General features: G+C 55.7%; 1 protein-coding gene across 1 annotated transcript in view; it reads right to left on the bottom strand.

Moving 5' to 3' along the window:
* Positions 1–13,201, bottom strand: part of bcl3 (BCL3 transcription coactivator) — a 65,821-nt gene extending 52,620 nt beyond the window's left edge. The window contains exons 1-2 of the mRNA XM_060852498.1: positions 11,158–13,201; positions 2,500–2,683 (exon numbers count right to left, since the gene is read on the bottom strand). Of these exons, the coding sequence (XP_060708481.1) occupies positions 2,500–2,683; positions 11,158–11,689 (716 nt within the window). The 5' untranslated portion in view covers positions 11,690–13,201. The remainder of the gene's footprint in view (positions 1–2,499; positions 2,684–11,157) is intronic.
* Between the last annotated feature and the right edge of the window lie 1,342 nt (positions 13,202–14,543).

Below are 14,543 nucleotides of genomic sequence, written 5' to 3'. Positions count from 1 at the left end.
ACTCACACACTCACACACACTCACACACACACACACACACACACACTCACACACACTCTCACCCACTTACACCATCTCAATCAATCTTTCATTCCAATCTCACACCAACGACTGCACCCATTTTTTATCGGCTCAGGGTTTGAAAACAGAAGCAACAAGGAGAGGGGAAATATTATTGCTTTCCAATTCTCTGATCTCAACCTGTCATTTCAACAGTTAAACTGGACTCACGCTAACTCCCTCAGTTCACATTTCAATTCGACAAAGTCAAGGAATGAAAGGACGTTATGGTGATTAGATTAGATTCCCTACAGTGTGGAAACAGGCCACTTAGCCCAATCAGTCCACACCGACCCTCCACAGAGTAACCCACCCAGACCCTTTTCCCTTTGACTAATGCACCTAATAATGTGGACAATTTCCCATGGCCAATTCACCCTGACCTGTGGGAGGGAACCTACGCAGACACGGGGAGAATGTGCAAACTCCTCACAGACAGTCACCCGAGACTGGAATCGAACCCGGGGCCCTGGGAGGTAGCAGTGTTAACCACTGAGCCACCATGCCAACCCTATTATATTGAGATTTGTACACCAAGGGATTGCTGCATGATAGGGTCTCCCTGTACACCAGACACTGTCTGTACACTGGACACTGTCTGTACACCGGACACTGTCTGTACACCGGACACTGTCTGTACACCGGACACTCTGTACACCAGACACTGTCTGTACACCGGACACTCTGTACACCGGACACTGTCTGTACACTGGACACTGTCTGTACACCGGACACTGTCTGTACACCGGACACTCTCTGTACACCGGACACTCTCTGTACACTGGACAATGTCTGTACACTGGACACTGTCTGTACACCGGACACTCTCTGTACACCGGACACTGTCTGTACACCGGACACTGTCTGTACACCGGACACTCTCTGTACACCGGACACTGTCTGTACACCAGACACTCTCTGTACACCGGACACTGTCTGTACACTGGACACTGTCTGTACACAGTGCAAACAAACATCTTGTTAGTCTGTCATCCCCTTCATTCATCTCTCCATTTCTCTCCCCATCCCTCAATTTATCTGTCTCTCTACATCTGTTTCCCTCTCTCACCTTTGTTACCCTCCCCACTCTCTCTCTGAGAGTTTCCACTATTGGAATATTGTGTGCAATTCTGGTCTCCTTCCTATCGGAAGGATGTTGTGAAACTTGAAAGGGTTCAGAAGAGATCTACAAGGATGTTGCCAGGGTTGGAGGGTCTGAGCTACAGGGAGAGGCTGAACAGGCTGGGGCTGTTTTCCCTGGAGCGTCGGAGGCTGAGGGGTGACCTTATAGAGGATTATAAAATCATGAGGGGCATGGATAGGATAAATAGGCAAGGTCTTTTCCCTGGGATCGGGGAGTCCAGAACTAGAGGGGTATAGGTTTAGGGTGAGAGGGGAAAGATATAAAAGGGACCTGAGGGGCAACATTTTCACCCAGAGGGTGGTGCGTGTATGGAATGAGCTGCCAGAGGAAGTGGTGGGGGCTGGTACAATGACAGCATTTAAGAGGCATCTGGATGGGTATATGAATAGGAAGGGTTTGGGGGGATATGGGCCGGGGGATGGCAGGTGGGACTAGATTGGGTTGGGATATCTGGGTCAGCATGGATGGGTTGGACCGAAGGGTCTGTTTCCTTGCTGTACATCTCTATGACTCTAACCCACAGTACATGGGTTCAATGACCCCCACATTCCTAAGGGGGGGCAACTAGGGATGGGGAAATGAATTACTGGGCCTAGGCAGTGACACCCACACCCCATGAGCGTAGAATGAAACACGTACGGGAGTTCACACGCTTCTCCCTCTTTCTCTGCGAGGAATTATTGAACAGCAGCCATCCTGTCAGCAGTCTTCCAGTGTTTGGGTGGCACGGTGGCTCAGTGGTTAGCACTGCTGCCTCAGGGCGCCAGGGACCTGGGTTCGATTCCACCCTCGGGTGACTGTCTGTGTGGAGTTTGCACATTCTCCCCGTGTCTGCGTGGGTTTCCTCCGGGTGCTCCGGTTTCCTCCCACAGTCCAAAGATGTGAAGGTTAGGGTGGATTGGCCATGGGAAATTGTCCCATAATGCCCAGGGATGTGCAGGTTAGGGTGGATTGGCCATGGGAAATTGTCCCATAGTGTCCAGGGATGTGCAGGGTAGATGCCTCAGTCAGCGGTAAATGTAGAGTGAGGGGTTTGGGCGGCGGGTTACTGTTCGTGAGGTTCGGTGTTATGCACAAGGGCCTGTTTACACACTCTATCGAAGTAGGCCTCAAATCCAGCACAGGGCCTAGGCGCCAGGCTGTCATTTGGAGGGTGTTGTGTGGGTGATCGGCCTCTCTCACCGCCCGTCCCTGGCCCACTCGTCAAGAGAGAGAGCAGGCAAGACGTGCCACCACCCCCCCTCCCCCCCTTACCCCTGAAACCCCAAGAGAGAAGGAGGGAGGCCCTGACTCACGTGTCACCGTCTTCATCCTGCCTGGTTGCCATGGCGATGTCGGAGGCCAGCAGCTCCTCCTGCGAGCGGGCGAGGTGGCAGGGCCCGGGCCGGAATTCCCGGGGGACGCCTCCAAGGGTCAGGGGGTGTGTTGGCACGGGGCAGACTGGGAACGCTGAGTGTGGCAGGCACGGCTGGCTCACGCCTGGAGTGGGGGAGGGGTGGGGGAGGTGGGAGAAAAGCACAAGGTCAGCCAACCTGAGGGAGGACCTCCTCCCCCCCATCCCGAGGTCAGGCGGTGTGGGTGGAGTTGTCAACACCAAACCCTCACCCGCTCACCTGCCCCTCACCCTGTGAGGGATGAGGAAGGGGAGCTGGCGACAGTGTTTTGTCAGTCCTGAGGCGCTATAGGAATGCAAACCTCTCCCTTACATCTCCTGGCTTGCTATTGAAACCCCAATACCCGACAGTGTAGAGGGAGCTTTACTCTGTATCTCACCCCCTGTCCTGGGATTGTGGGGACAGTGTGGAGAGAGCTTTACTCTGTATCTAACCCCGTGCAGTCCTTGTCCCTGGGAGTGTTTGATGGGGAGACAGTGTAGAGGGAGCTTTACTCTCTATGTAACCCCGTGCTGTCCCTGTCCCTGGGAGTGTTTGATGGGGGGGACAGTGTAGAGGGAGCTTTACTCTGTATCTAACCCCGTGCTGTCCCTGTCCCTGGGAGTGTTTGATGGGAGGGACAGTGTAGAGGGAGCTTTACTCTCTATGTAACCCCGTGCTGTCCCTGTCCCTGGGAGTGTTTGATGGGGGGGACAGTGTAGAGGGAGCTTTACTCTGTATCTAACCCCGTGCTGTGTCTGTCCCTGGCAGTATTTGATGGGGGACAGTGTAGAGGGAGCTTTACTCTGTATCTAACCTCGTGCTGTCCCTGTCCCTGGGAGTGTTTGATGGGGGGGACAGTGTAGAGGGAGCTTTACTCTGTATCTAACCCCGTGCTGTGTCTGTCCCTGGCAGTATTTGATGGGGGACAGTGTAGAGGGAGCTTTACTCTGTATCTAACCTCGTGCTGTCCCTGTCCCTGGGAGTGTTTGATGGGGGGGACAGTGTAGAGGGAGCTTTACTCTGTATCTAACCCCGTGCTGTGTCTGTCCCTGGCAGTGTTTGATGGGGGTGACAGTGTAGAGGGAGCTTTACTCTGTATCTAACCCCGTGCTGTGTCTGTCCCTGGCAGTGTTTGATGGGGGGGACAGTGTAGAGAGAGCTTTACTCTGTATCTAACCCCGTGCTGTGTCTGTCCCTGGCAGTGTTTGATGGGGGGGACAGTGCAGAGGGAGCTTTACTCTGTATCTAACCCCGTGCTGTGTCTGTCCCTTTGATGGGGTTTTAATTTCGATGATGAACAAACTACCTCAGTCTGTAAACAGCGACAAATCTCTTAAACCTCAAACAACGTCAGTCAGTGCTCTGCAGAAATCTATCTCAACCCAGTCTCTCACAAGATAAAACTAACATGCAGTGCCCCAAAGTCCCATTGGTTTCATTCGGTATTGTTGAAAGGTGTCTGAGTGAGATCCAAACAGGTTTCTGGGGGGTGGGTTGTGGAACTGATGGAAAGGGAAGGAGCAGTCATCAGTGCCAAATGGTGGAATTTGGGATGGGGTGGGGAGTCCGGGAGGGGATTGAATGCTGTGCTAGAGGTTTTGCATGTCTGAGGGTTAGTTAGTGGGTTTTGATTTGACCAGCGAGCAGAAGGGCAGGGATTTCCACACACAACGTCTGCTGCATAACATGGACATCACCAACTGAAGCAGCCGGGAGTGAGACCCCCCCCTCGGACTCTAGCCCCTATCGTTTGCAGGAGGGTGGGTGTCCCCGTATCTGAGGGAGGGAGGATGTTCTGACGAGGGGAGGGCCTCGAAGGGTTTCCCAGGCTGAATCCCGGGACTGATCAGATCGGTTCGGAATACGTTCACAGGAGCTCAGGAGAATGCGGGGGGATAGGGAGTGGGCACCTCATACAAAATTCCAACGGAGACAACACCAGTGGGATGCTCCCAATGACCGGGAGGAAGGGAGGGGGGAGTCCAGGGTTGGTGAGGTGGGGTGGGGGGGGTCGAGGTCTCATGGTGGCTGAAAGGAGGTGGGATGTTCTCACCCAGAGAGAGGGGGAGTCTTCAGGAATTGGATGTCTCCCAGAAATGTGCAGAGACAGTTCCTGGGAATCGAAGGAGGGTTTTTGGGGGGGGGGGGGGGGGGAGAAGGGGATGGGGGAACTGAGTTGGAGGGTCAGCCATGATCCAATCGAACGGTGGAGTGGGATCGATGGGAAGAATGACTTTTTCTGGTCCTACTTTCAATGTTTCAATATTTGGCCGCAACTTTATGCCATCCACAATGTCCCTGAGGGAGGGAATCCCAGGATTCTGACCCAGGAAGGAACGGCCGATAGATTTCCAAGTCGGGATGGGGAGGGTCTCGGAGGGGATCTTGTAGGGGGGTGGTGTTCCCATGTACCTGCTGCCCCTTGTCCTTCCAGATGGAAGGGGCCGTGGGTTTGGAAGGTGCTGCCTGAGGGTCTTTGGTGAGTTTCTGCAGTGGGTCTTGTAGCTGGTACAGCACTGCTGTTACTGAGGGGGGGTGGGGGGAGGAAGGGGATGGTACACACTGCTGTTACTGAGGGGGGGTGGGGGGAGGGAGGGGATGGTACACACTGCTGTTACTGAGGGAGGTGGGGGGAGGGAGGAGATGGTACACACTGCTGTTACTGAGGGGGGTGGGGGGAGGGAGGAGATGGTACACACTGCTGTTACTGAGGGGGGTGGGGGGAGGGAGGGGATGGTACACACTGCTGTTACTGAGGGGGGTGGGGGGAGGGAGGGGATGGTACACACTGCTGTTACTGAGGGGAAGTGGGGGAGGGAGGGGATGGTACACACTGCTGTTACTGAGGGGGGTGGGGGGAGGGAGGGGATGGTACACACTGCTGTTACTGAGGGGGGTGGGGGGAGGGAGGGGATGGTACACACTGCTGTTACTGAGGGGGGGTGGGGGAGGGAGGGGATGGTACACACTGCTGTTACTGAGGGGGGGTGGGGGAGGGAGGGGATGGTACACACTGCTGTTACTGAGGGGGGGTGGGGGGAGGGAGGGGATGGTACACACTGCTGTTACTGAGCGTCGGTGGGGGGGAGGGAGGGGATGTTTGTGGGTGTGGGGCCAATCCAGCGGGGGCTGCTTTGTCCCTGGACGGTGTCGAGCTTCTCGAGGGTTTGAGGGATGTGAGGGGCTAGCGAGAGCCAGACAGTGGATGAGCAAAGGGAATGTTGAACTGAGGGAAAGGGAGGGTTCGGCTTGAGAGGAGAGATATGGGGAGGGAAGTCAAACTCGACAATGCGTGAAAATCCGAAATATTTGTGGGGGGGGGGGATGGTGGGAAATTGGGATTGGGGACAGCGCTGTTTGGAAAGCGAGCTGGTCTGAGGTCAAAGGAGAAGCTAGATGCACAATGTGACTCAAATCTCATCTGTTGAGACGAATTTCCTGAAGTATTGCGCTCAGTCGGCCGTGACTGAATTCCCAATTATCAGCATCAGTTTGTTGAAGGCACCAAGGGAAGATGTATTTAACTCTGATTTGCATATATCACCACAGCCTCACAACAGAGCCCGTCAAATCTGATCATTTACCTGCAACCGATCAGACAGTTTCTCAGAACTGGTAACCAAGTGTAGTAAAGGGGAGTGGGGGAGGAGAGAGAGAGGGAGGGGGAGCAAGGGGTTAAACTGCAACTCTCCCCAGCACCTGCCAGCGATCTGCCCCAGTGTCTCTATCTAACCCTGGGATGCAGGGTGGGGCAGTGTAGAGGGAGCTTTACTCTGTATCTAATCCCGTGCTGAACCTGTCCCTGGGATGGGGGGGGGGGCAGTGTAGAGGGAGCTTTACTCTGTATCTAACCCCGTGCTCTCTCTGTCCCTGGGAGTGTTTGATGGGGGACAGTGTAGAGGGAGCTTTACTCTGTATCTAACCCCGTGCTGTGTCTGTCCCTGGCAGTGTTTGATGGGGGACAGTGTAAAGGGAGCTTTACTCTGTATCTAACCCCGTACTGTCCCTGTCCCTGGGAGTGTTTGATGGGGGGACAGTGTAGAGGGAGCTTTACTCTGTATCTAACCCCGTGCTGTCCCTGTCCCTGGGAGTGTTTGATGGGAGGGACAGTGTAGAGGGAGCTTTACTCTCTATGTAACCCCGTGCTGTCCCTGTCCCTGGGAGTGTTTGATGGGGGGGACAGTGTAGAGGGAGCTTTACTCTGTATCTAACCCCGTGCTGTGTCTGTCCCTGGCAGTGTTTGATGGGGGACAGTGTAGAGGGAGCTTTACTCTGTATCTAACCTCGTGCTGTCCCTGTCCCTGGGAGTGTTTGATGGGGGGGACAGTGTAGAGGGAGCTTTACTCTGTATCTAACCCCGTGCTGTGTCTGTCCCTGGCAGTATTTGATGGGGGACAGTGTAGAGGGAGCTTTACTCTGTATCTAACCCCGTGCTGTGTCTGTCCCTGGCAGTGTTTGATGGGGGACAGTGTAAAGGGAGCTTTACTCTGTATCTAACCCCGTACTGTCCCTGTCCCTGGGAGTGTTTGATGGGGGGACAGTGTAGAGGGAGCTTTACTCTGTATCTAACCCCGTGCTGTCCCTGTCCCTGGGAGTGTTTGATGGGGGGACAGTGTAGGGGGAGCTTTACTCTGTATCTAACCCCGTGCTGTCCCTGTCCCTGGGAGTGTTTGATGGGGGGACAGTTTAGAGGGAGCTTTACTCTGTATCTAACCCGTGCTGTCCCTGTCCCTGGGAGTGTTTGATGGGGGGACACTGTAGAGAGATGCACTGTTTGTCACTCTATCTTGTTGAACTCTGACTACCCCAGCTGATGTGAAAACAGATACACGTAGTCAACTAACTCAGCAAAGGCGAGGGGAATTTGGAAAGTGTCGAGATGTTGACAGTGCTGGGCCTGCACTGTCTGCTCGCGCATTATCGTGCTGTAACAAGGGGTCTCAGATTTTGGGGAAGTCAGCTGGAGTACACTGGAAAACCCCCACTGAGGTTACACGTGTCTGTCTGTGTAGAAACTGCAAATAGCAGAAACGTGATTGTAACACCGTCACCCAGCACTCCCCCAGCTACCAGGGTAACGCACCCTGCTCAGGGACTACACTGCCAGCCGCACTAGCACAGACAGACACAGAGCTCTGACAGCTTTCAGACACGACCATTCACCCCTCCCACTCCCCCAGCTCTGAGGCAGACATTTCAGAGGGCTGGGCCAACACACACAATACTGGCTGAGGGAGCGGGCACGATCGGAGGGTCAGTGCTGAGGGAGTGGGCACTGTCGGAGGGTCAATGCTGAGGGAGGGCCGCACTGTCGGAGGGTCAGTGCTGAGGGAGTACTGCACTGTCAGAGGGTCAGTGCTGAGGGAGTGGGCACTGTCGGAGGGTCAGTGCTGAGGGAGTGGGCACTGTCTGAGGGTCAGTGCTGAAGGAGTGCCTCACTGTCGGAGGGTCAGTGCTGAGGGAGTGCCGCACTGTCGGAGGGTCAGTGCTGAGGGAGCGCCGCACTGTCGGAGGGTCAGTGCTGAGGGTGTGGGCACTGTCTGAGGGTCAGTGCTGAGGGAGTGCCTCACTGTCGGAGGGTCAGTGCTGAGGGAGTGCCGCACTGTCGGAGGGTCAGTGCTGAGGGAGTGGGCACTGTCGGAAGGTCAGTGCTGAGACAGTGCCACACTGTCGGAGGGTCAGTGCTGAGGGAGTGGGCACTGTCAGAGGGTCAGTGCTGAGGGAGTGGGCACTGTCGGAGGGTCAGTGCTGAGGGAGTGGGCACTGTCGGAGGGTCAGTGCTGAGGGAGTGGGCACTGTCGGAGGGTCAGTGCTGAGGGAATGGGCACTGTCAGAGGGTCAGTGCTGAGGGAGTGGGCACTGTCGGAGGGTCAGTGCTGAGGGAGTGGGCACTGTCGGAGGGTCAGTGCTGAGGGAGTGGGCACTGTCGGAGGGTCAGTGCTGAGGGAGTGAGCATTGTCGGAGGGTCAGTGCTGAGGGGGGTTGTCTCTGCCTTGTGCCGGTCAGAGTTTTTAAATAAATCACTATTCTGTGACCTCCTCTGCCTGCTGCAGTCTCTCTGTCAATCCTGTTTTGGGCTGGTACCTGACTCCAATAAAGGGCTTATGCCCGAAACGTCGAATTTCCTGCTCCTTGGATGCTGCCTGACCTGCTGCGCTTTACCCAGCAACACATTTTCAACTGTGATCTCCAGCATCTGCAGACCTCATTTTTTACCCAATAAACATTCACCCCAGGCCTGGCCCGCGATCCCGAGATCCAGGTATAAAGCAAGCACTCACACCTCACCTGCTGTGTCTCTGTCTCTAACTCTCTCTGTCGCCCTCTCTCTATCCATCTCTGTCTCTCCATCTCTTTATCTCTCTCTCTCTTTCTCATTTGCTCTCTCTCTCTTTCTCTCTCTGTCTCTCTCTTTTTCTCGTTTGCTGTCCCCCTCTCTCTATCTTTCTCTCTCTGTGTCTCTCTCTTTTTCTCGTTTGCTGTCCCCCTCTCTCTATCTTTCTCTCTCTGTCTCTCTCTTTTTCTCGTTTGCTGTCCCCCTCTCTCTATCTTTCTCTCTCTGTGTCTCTCTCTCTCTTTCTCGTTTGCTGTCCCCCTCTCTCTATCTTTCTCTGTGTCTCTCTCTTTCTCGTTTGCTGTCCCTCTCTCTCTCTCTGTCCCTCCTTTCTTGCTCCCTCTCTGTATCCCTCAGCCCCACCTTTCCCTCTCTCTGATGCTTCCTGCTGCTTTCTCTCTCTCTTTCTGACCCTCCCTATCTCTGTTGAATGTTCTCCACACCCAAGCCGATCTCCCATCACCAAGTCCCCCTTTTATTTGCACTCCCTCTCAGTGACCCAGCTCGCTCAGAGACCAGCTCAGAGTAAACAGGACCCCACCCCGAGCTGTCATCCAGGGCTCCCTGACTGGACCCAGAGTAACAGCCCCCAGTCAGAGAGCTCTGATTCTCCGGCTGGTCTCGCTACATCCTCTCCCTCACCCTCTTCCTCATCCCGCTGCTCTTTCACATCCCGCTCTTTCTCTCTCCCTCCCTCTCTCTATTCCTCTCTCCACTCCCTTTCACTGCCTCTCTTTCTTTCCCCTCCCTTTCTCTGTCCCTCTCTCTCTCCTTATCACTCTCTTTTTCTCTCTCCCTCCATCTGTCCATCCCTCTCTCTCTCGCTTTATCACTCCTTCTCTTCCTCTCTCTCTCCCTCTCCCTGTCACACTCTTTCTCTCTCTCTCTCTCCCTCTATCTCTCCCTCTCTTTCTCTCTATCCCTGTCTCCCACTCCCTGTCCCTCTTTCTCTTTCTCTCTCCTTCCCTCCCTCGCTCTATTCCTTCTTCCCTCCCTCTGTGTCTCTCACCCTTTCCCTATCATTCCCTCTCTTCCTCTCTCTCTCTCCCTTTCTTTCTCTCTCTCCCTCTCTGTCTCCCTCTCTTCCTCTCTCTCCTTCCTGTCTTCGTCTCTCTCCCTCTCTCTCTCTCCCTCTCCCTCTCTCTCCTCCTCTCTTCCTCTCTCGCTCTCTCTCTCTTCCCCCCCTTCTCTATCTCCCTTTCTCTCTGTCCCTCTCTCTCTGTCTCTCGCCCTCTCTCTCCCGCCCCCCTCTCGCTCTCTCTCTCTCCCCCCTCCCCCTCTCTTCCTCTATCTCCTTTTCTTTCTGTCTCTCTCTCTCTCCCCCTGTGCATTTCCGACTCCCACCCTGTCTCTCCTCTCTCCTGATGCCTCTTGCTCTCTCTTTCTTTCTCTACACTTCTCCCTCTCTTTCCCCCTCACACACACTCTCTCTCTCTCTCACTGATTTGCACTCTCTCTGCATCTCTCCCTCTCTCTCTGTCCTCCTTTCTCTCTCCCTCGCTCTCTCTATCGTTCTCACGTTGTTGCTCTGTGTCTATGATCCTCTCGTTTACTCTCAGCCCCCCTGCTCCCTCCCCTCACCCCGTTCCTGAGGGAAAATCACAAGGTTTCCAGTGCCCTTGGTGAGGGGAGGGGGGTGGGGAAGGGGTGACCTGAACTCTGACCCCAGCCGTGAACTAACCCTCCCCTTCTCCTGTCTCCGCTGTTACCCAGAATAGCACCTTCCAGGAACGAAGCCGCTTTCCCGCTGGATTGGCACCACATCCACAAACATCCCCTCCCTCACCTCCCAACCGCCGCTCCCCCCTCCCGAACACCCACCCACCCAGCTCAGCTCAGGGAAACCGGGTCAGCACAGACGGGTGGGGCCAAAGGGTCTCCCGGGTTTCCGCCCCGCGGGACTGGGGCAAGCTGGTGGCATCGCGGGGTGGGTGAGGGGGAGAGCGCGCACGCCCCGTCTCTTGCTCCTTTCAGGGTTGGGTGTGGCGAGGGGCGGAGTGGGCGACGTTCCCGAGGGGGGGTCAGATCCTGTCGGGGATGGCTCTTCGGCCCCCCCCCCCCCCCCCCCAACCCCTTCACCCCAGCCCCCCCACCACCGGGAATAATAAAACCCACCCCTCTCCCCCACCAACTCCCCTCACCCCCACCAACTCCCCTCACCCACCCCCCCCACACCAATGGGGAGAGAGCCGCGTCCGCGATGCCCCACATTGCTGAAGAGCCTCCCTCCCCACATTCCTTACCTGGGTAGTACGGGAGTTGGAGTGTGTAGGGCAGGTAGATGGACTCCACCAGGGGGTATCCATTGGACGTGGGCAACAGGAAAGGGGTCCTTAATCCACGCTGGCAGAATGGGGGCACCCCGGGTTCCAATTTGAGCCTGGGCAGCTCTGGCTGGTCAACTGCAGGAGGCGGCGCGGGACGGCTCTCCTCCTCCTCGCGAGCAGTGGGGGTCTTCCCCTCCTCGGTCTGGCGGTAGGGCCTCTTCCTGGGGGGTAAGGGGATGCGGGTCCCGTCTCTTGCCCTTCCCCCCTGAGGGGGTGCCTCCTCGCCCCCTCCCCCTCCGGCCGGGGGCTCCGGCGCCCCCTCCTGGCGGGCCCTGGGCCTCCTCCTGCAGCGCCCCACCCAGTGGGGCCCCCCGGCCTCCGCCCCCTCCTCCGCCCTCCGCGTCCTCAGGTCCAGGGGGGCAGCAGGGGTCTGCCCTTCCATGCGCCCGGCAGCAGGGGGCGCCAGGAGTCCAGCGGTGGGGGTCAGGCAGCAGGGGTCCACGCACATGGGAGCGGGCGGGGGGTCGAGGGGCGGGCCGCGGGGCGTGGGGTGAGAGGGTACCGGGAGAGGTGCCACCTTCTCTCGGTGGGGAGGGTACCAGCCAGCCCGCTCTCTCTCTCTCCAGACACCCACACACACCCACACACACACCCACACACACACCCACACACACACCCACACACAGACAGGGGGGGTCAGTAGGCTGGCTTAGCTGGCGATGAAGGGGTTAATCGTGCCCGAGGCTGTGGGAACATGGAGCACCAGCAGGTCAGCCCACACAGCAACGAGAGTGAGAGAGAGAGAGAGAGAGAGTCCCTCAGGTCACCTCCACCACAAACAGCGAGACCACCAGCTTAGGCAGTGTGTCTCTCTGTCCCTGTCTGTCTCTCTCACTCACTCTCTCTCTCTCTCTCTCTCTCTGTTTGCTTCTCTCTGTCCCTGTCTGTCTCTCTCTCTCTCTCACTCTCTGTCTGTCTGCCTCTCTCTCTGTATTTCTCTGTCTCTGTCTCTCTCTCTCTCTCTGTCTGCTTCTCTCTGTCCCTGTCTGTCTCTTTCTGTTTCTCTCTCTCTCTCTCTGTTTCTCTCTCTCTGTCTCTCTCTCTATCTGACTCTCTCTGTCTCAATCTCTCTCTGTATCTCTTTAATTCTCTGTCCCTCTCTCGCTCTCTCACTCCTGTGTCTGTAATTCTCTCTCGGTCTCCTCTCTCTCTCTATTTTCTTGCTCTCTCCTCTCTGTCTCTCTCTCTCTCCTCTCTTCGACTCTCTCCTTCTCTCTGTCTCTGTCTTTTTCTCTCTTTCTCCTTGTTTGTCTCTCTGCCTTTTTCACTCTCTCTTTCTCTCTGTCTCTCCCAGTCTCTGTCTTTCTCTCTCTGTCTCTCCTCTCTTTCTCTCTCTCTGTCTCCCACTCTCTTTCTCTCTCTAGCTCTCTGTTTGTCTTTCTCTCCCTCTCTCTCTCTCTCTCTCTCCGTCTCTCCCACTCTCTGTGTTTCTCTCTCTTGCTCTCTGTTTGTCTTTCTCCCCCCTCTCTCTCTCTTGCTCTGTTTCTCTCTCTCTCTCCGTCTCTCCCACTCTCTGTCTTGCTCTCTCTATCTCTCTGTTTCTCTGTCTGTCTTTCTGTGTGTGTGTCTCTGTCTTTCTCCCTCTGTTTGTCTCTTTTTCTGGCTCTCACTCTCTCTCTGTTTTTCTCTCTCTCACTCTCCGTCTCTCTCTCTCTCTCACACACACACACACACACTCAGTACAAATTCACAATGAACACTTCGGAAGTTAAAATGAAAGAAAATAGCACAGAGGGACTTCCCCAGCTAGCTGTTGATTTATTATTGGACTGACTGGCAGCAGGAAAGAGGTGGGTCTGGCTGAGGGAATTGTTCACTGAATCTCCTTCGCTCCTCCTCTGTCCCCACCTTCACCCTCTCTCTCTCTCTCTCTCTCTCTCTCTCTGTCTCACTCACTCACTCCCGGGCACAGAGGGGAGTGCCCTTCCTGAAATGGCAGTCCCATCCTGGGTCTGAGAGCTGGCACTGCCTTCCCAACTCTCGGGAGTCACGCTCCCGACACCCAAAGCCCCAATCCTCCCCTTCCCCAGCCTTCCTGTCCCTCTCTCTTCCCGATCCCAGTTCAGGATCAGGGTCCAGTCCAAGGGAACTCACTCACTGATGGCCGGCTCACCTTTTACTGTCCATCACAACTTGGGCAGCCCCCTCTCTCTCCCTCTCTCCCCCTCTCTCTCCCTCTCTCCCCTCTCTCTCTCTCTCGCTCTCTCTCTCCCTCTCTCCCCTCTCTCTCTCGCTCCCTCTATCTCCCTCCCTCCCTCTCTCTCCCTACCTCCCTCTCTCCCCCTCTCTCACACTCTCTATCTCCCTCCCTCTCTCCCCCTCTCTCCCTCTTCCCCCCTCGCTCCATCTCCCTCCCTCTCTCTCTCCCCCTCTCTCTCTCCCCCCAACCTTGCTCCCTCTCTCGCCTGCTCCCCCTCTCCCCCTCTCTCTCTGCTCAGTTTACTGAGTCCAGATTAACTCCAGACTGAGTCCAGACTGAGTCCAGATTAACTTCACATTGAACCCAGACTGAGCCCTGACTAAGTTCAGGTTGTTTGAAATGTCTGTTCCCATATTGGTGGGGAGCAGTGAGAATGTTGGGGACGATTCTCACACCCACAGGCTCCCCCCTTGCCTTCCCCTTCACTGGATAATAGGAGGGTTCTGGGACTGTCTCCCTCCCAGCCAGTCTAATCGAAATGGCAATGAGCCAGTTGATATTCTGGGAACTCACCAGTGATCCCTGCCTCTCTCACTTACTGGCTTCTATTACTCAATAGATTGAACGCACATCGAGAGAGAGAGAGAGACAGGATACTCACTCCGACAGAGAGAGATAGCAGAGAGAGCAACAGGGCAGAACTCCAATTCCCCTGACCTGCAATTAGTTTATAGATAACTCAGTGGGAACATTAACCTCTTCTGCTGCCACTCCCCAGTGACAGACACAGGGCAGCCTGCTCCTAGTGAAGGGGATTAACCCTTTACCCACCTCCCCCAGTTACAGACACAGGGCAGCCTGCTCCTAGTGAAGGGGTTAACCCTTTACCCCCCTCCCTCCCAGTGACAGACACAGAGCAGCCTGTTCCTAGTGAAGGGGTTAACCCTTTACCCCCACCCTCACAGTGACAGACACAGGGCAGCCTGTTCCTAGTGAAGGGGTTAACCCTTTACCCCCACCATCACAGTGACAGACACAGGGCAGCCTGTTCCTAGTGAAGGGGATTAACCCTTTACCCCCCTCCCTCCCAGTGACAGACACAGAGCAGCCTGTCACTAGTGAAGGGGTTAACCCTTTACCCCCACCCTCACAGTGACAGACA

This window comes from Hemiscyllium ocellatum, chromosome 38, assembly GCF_020745735.1.
Source record: "Hemiscyllium ocellatum isolate sHemOce1 chromosome 38, sHemOce1.pat.X.cur, whole genome shotgun sequence".
Lineage (NCBI taxonomy): Eukaryota > Metazoa > Chordata > Chondrichthyes > Orectolobiformes > Hemiscylliidae > Hemiscyllium > Hemiscyllium ocellatum.
Note: the sequence above shows the minus strand (reverse complement) of the source record. Positions and strands in the feature narration are given on the sequence as shown.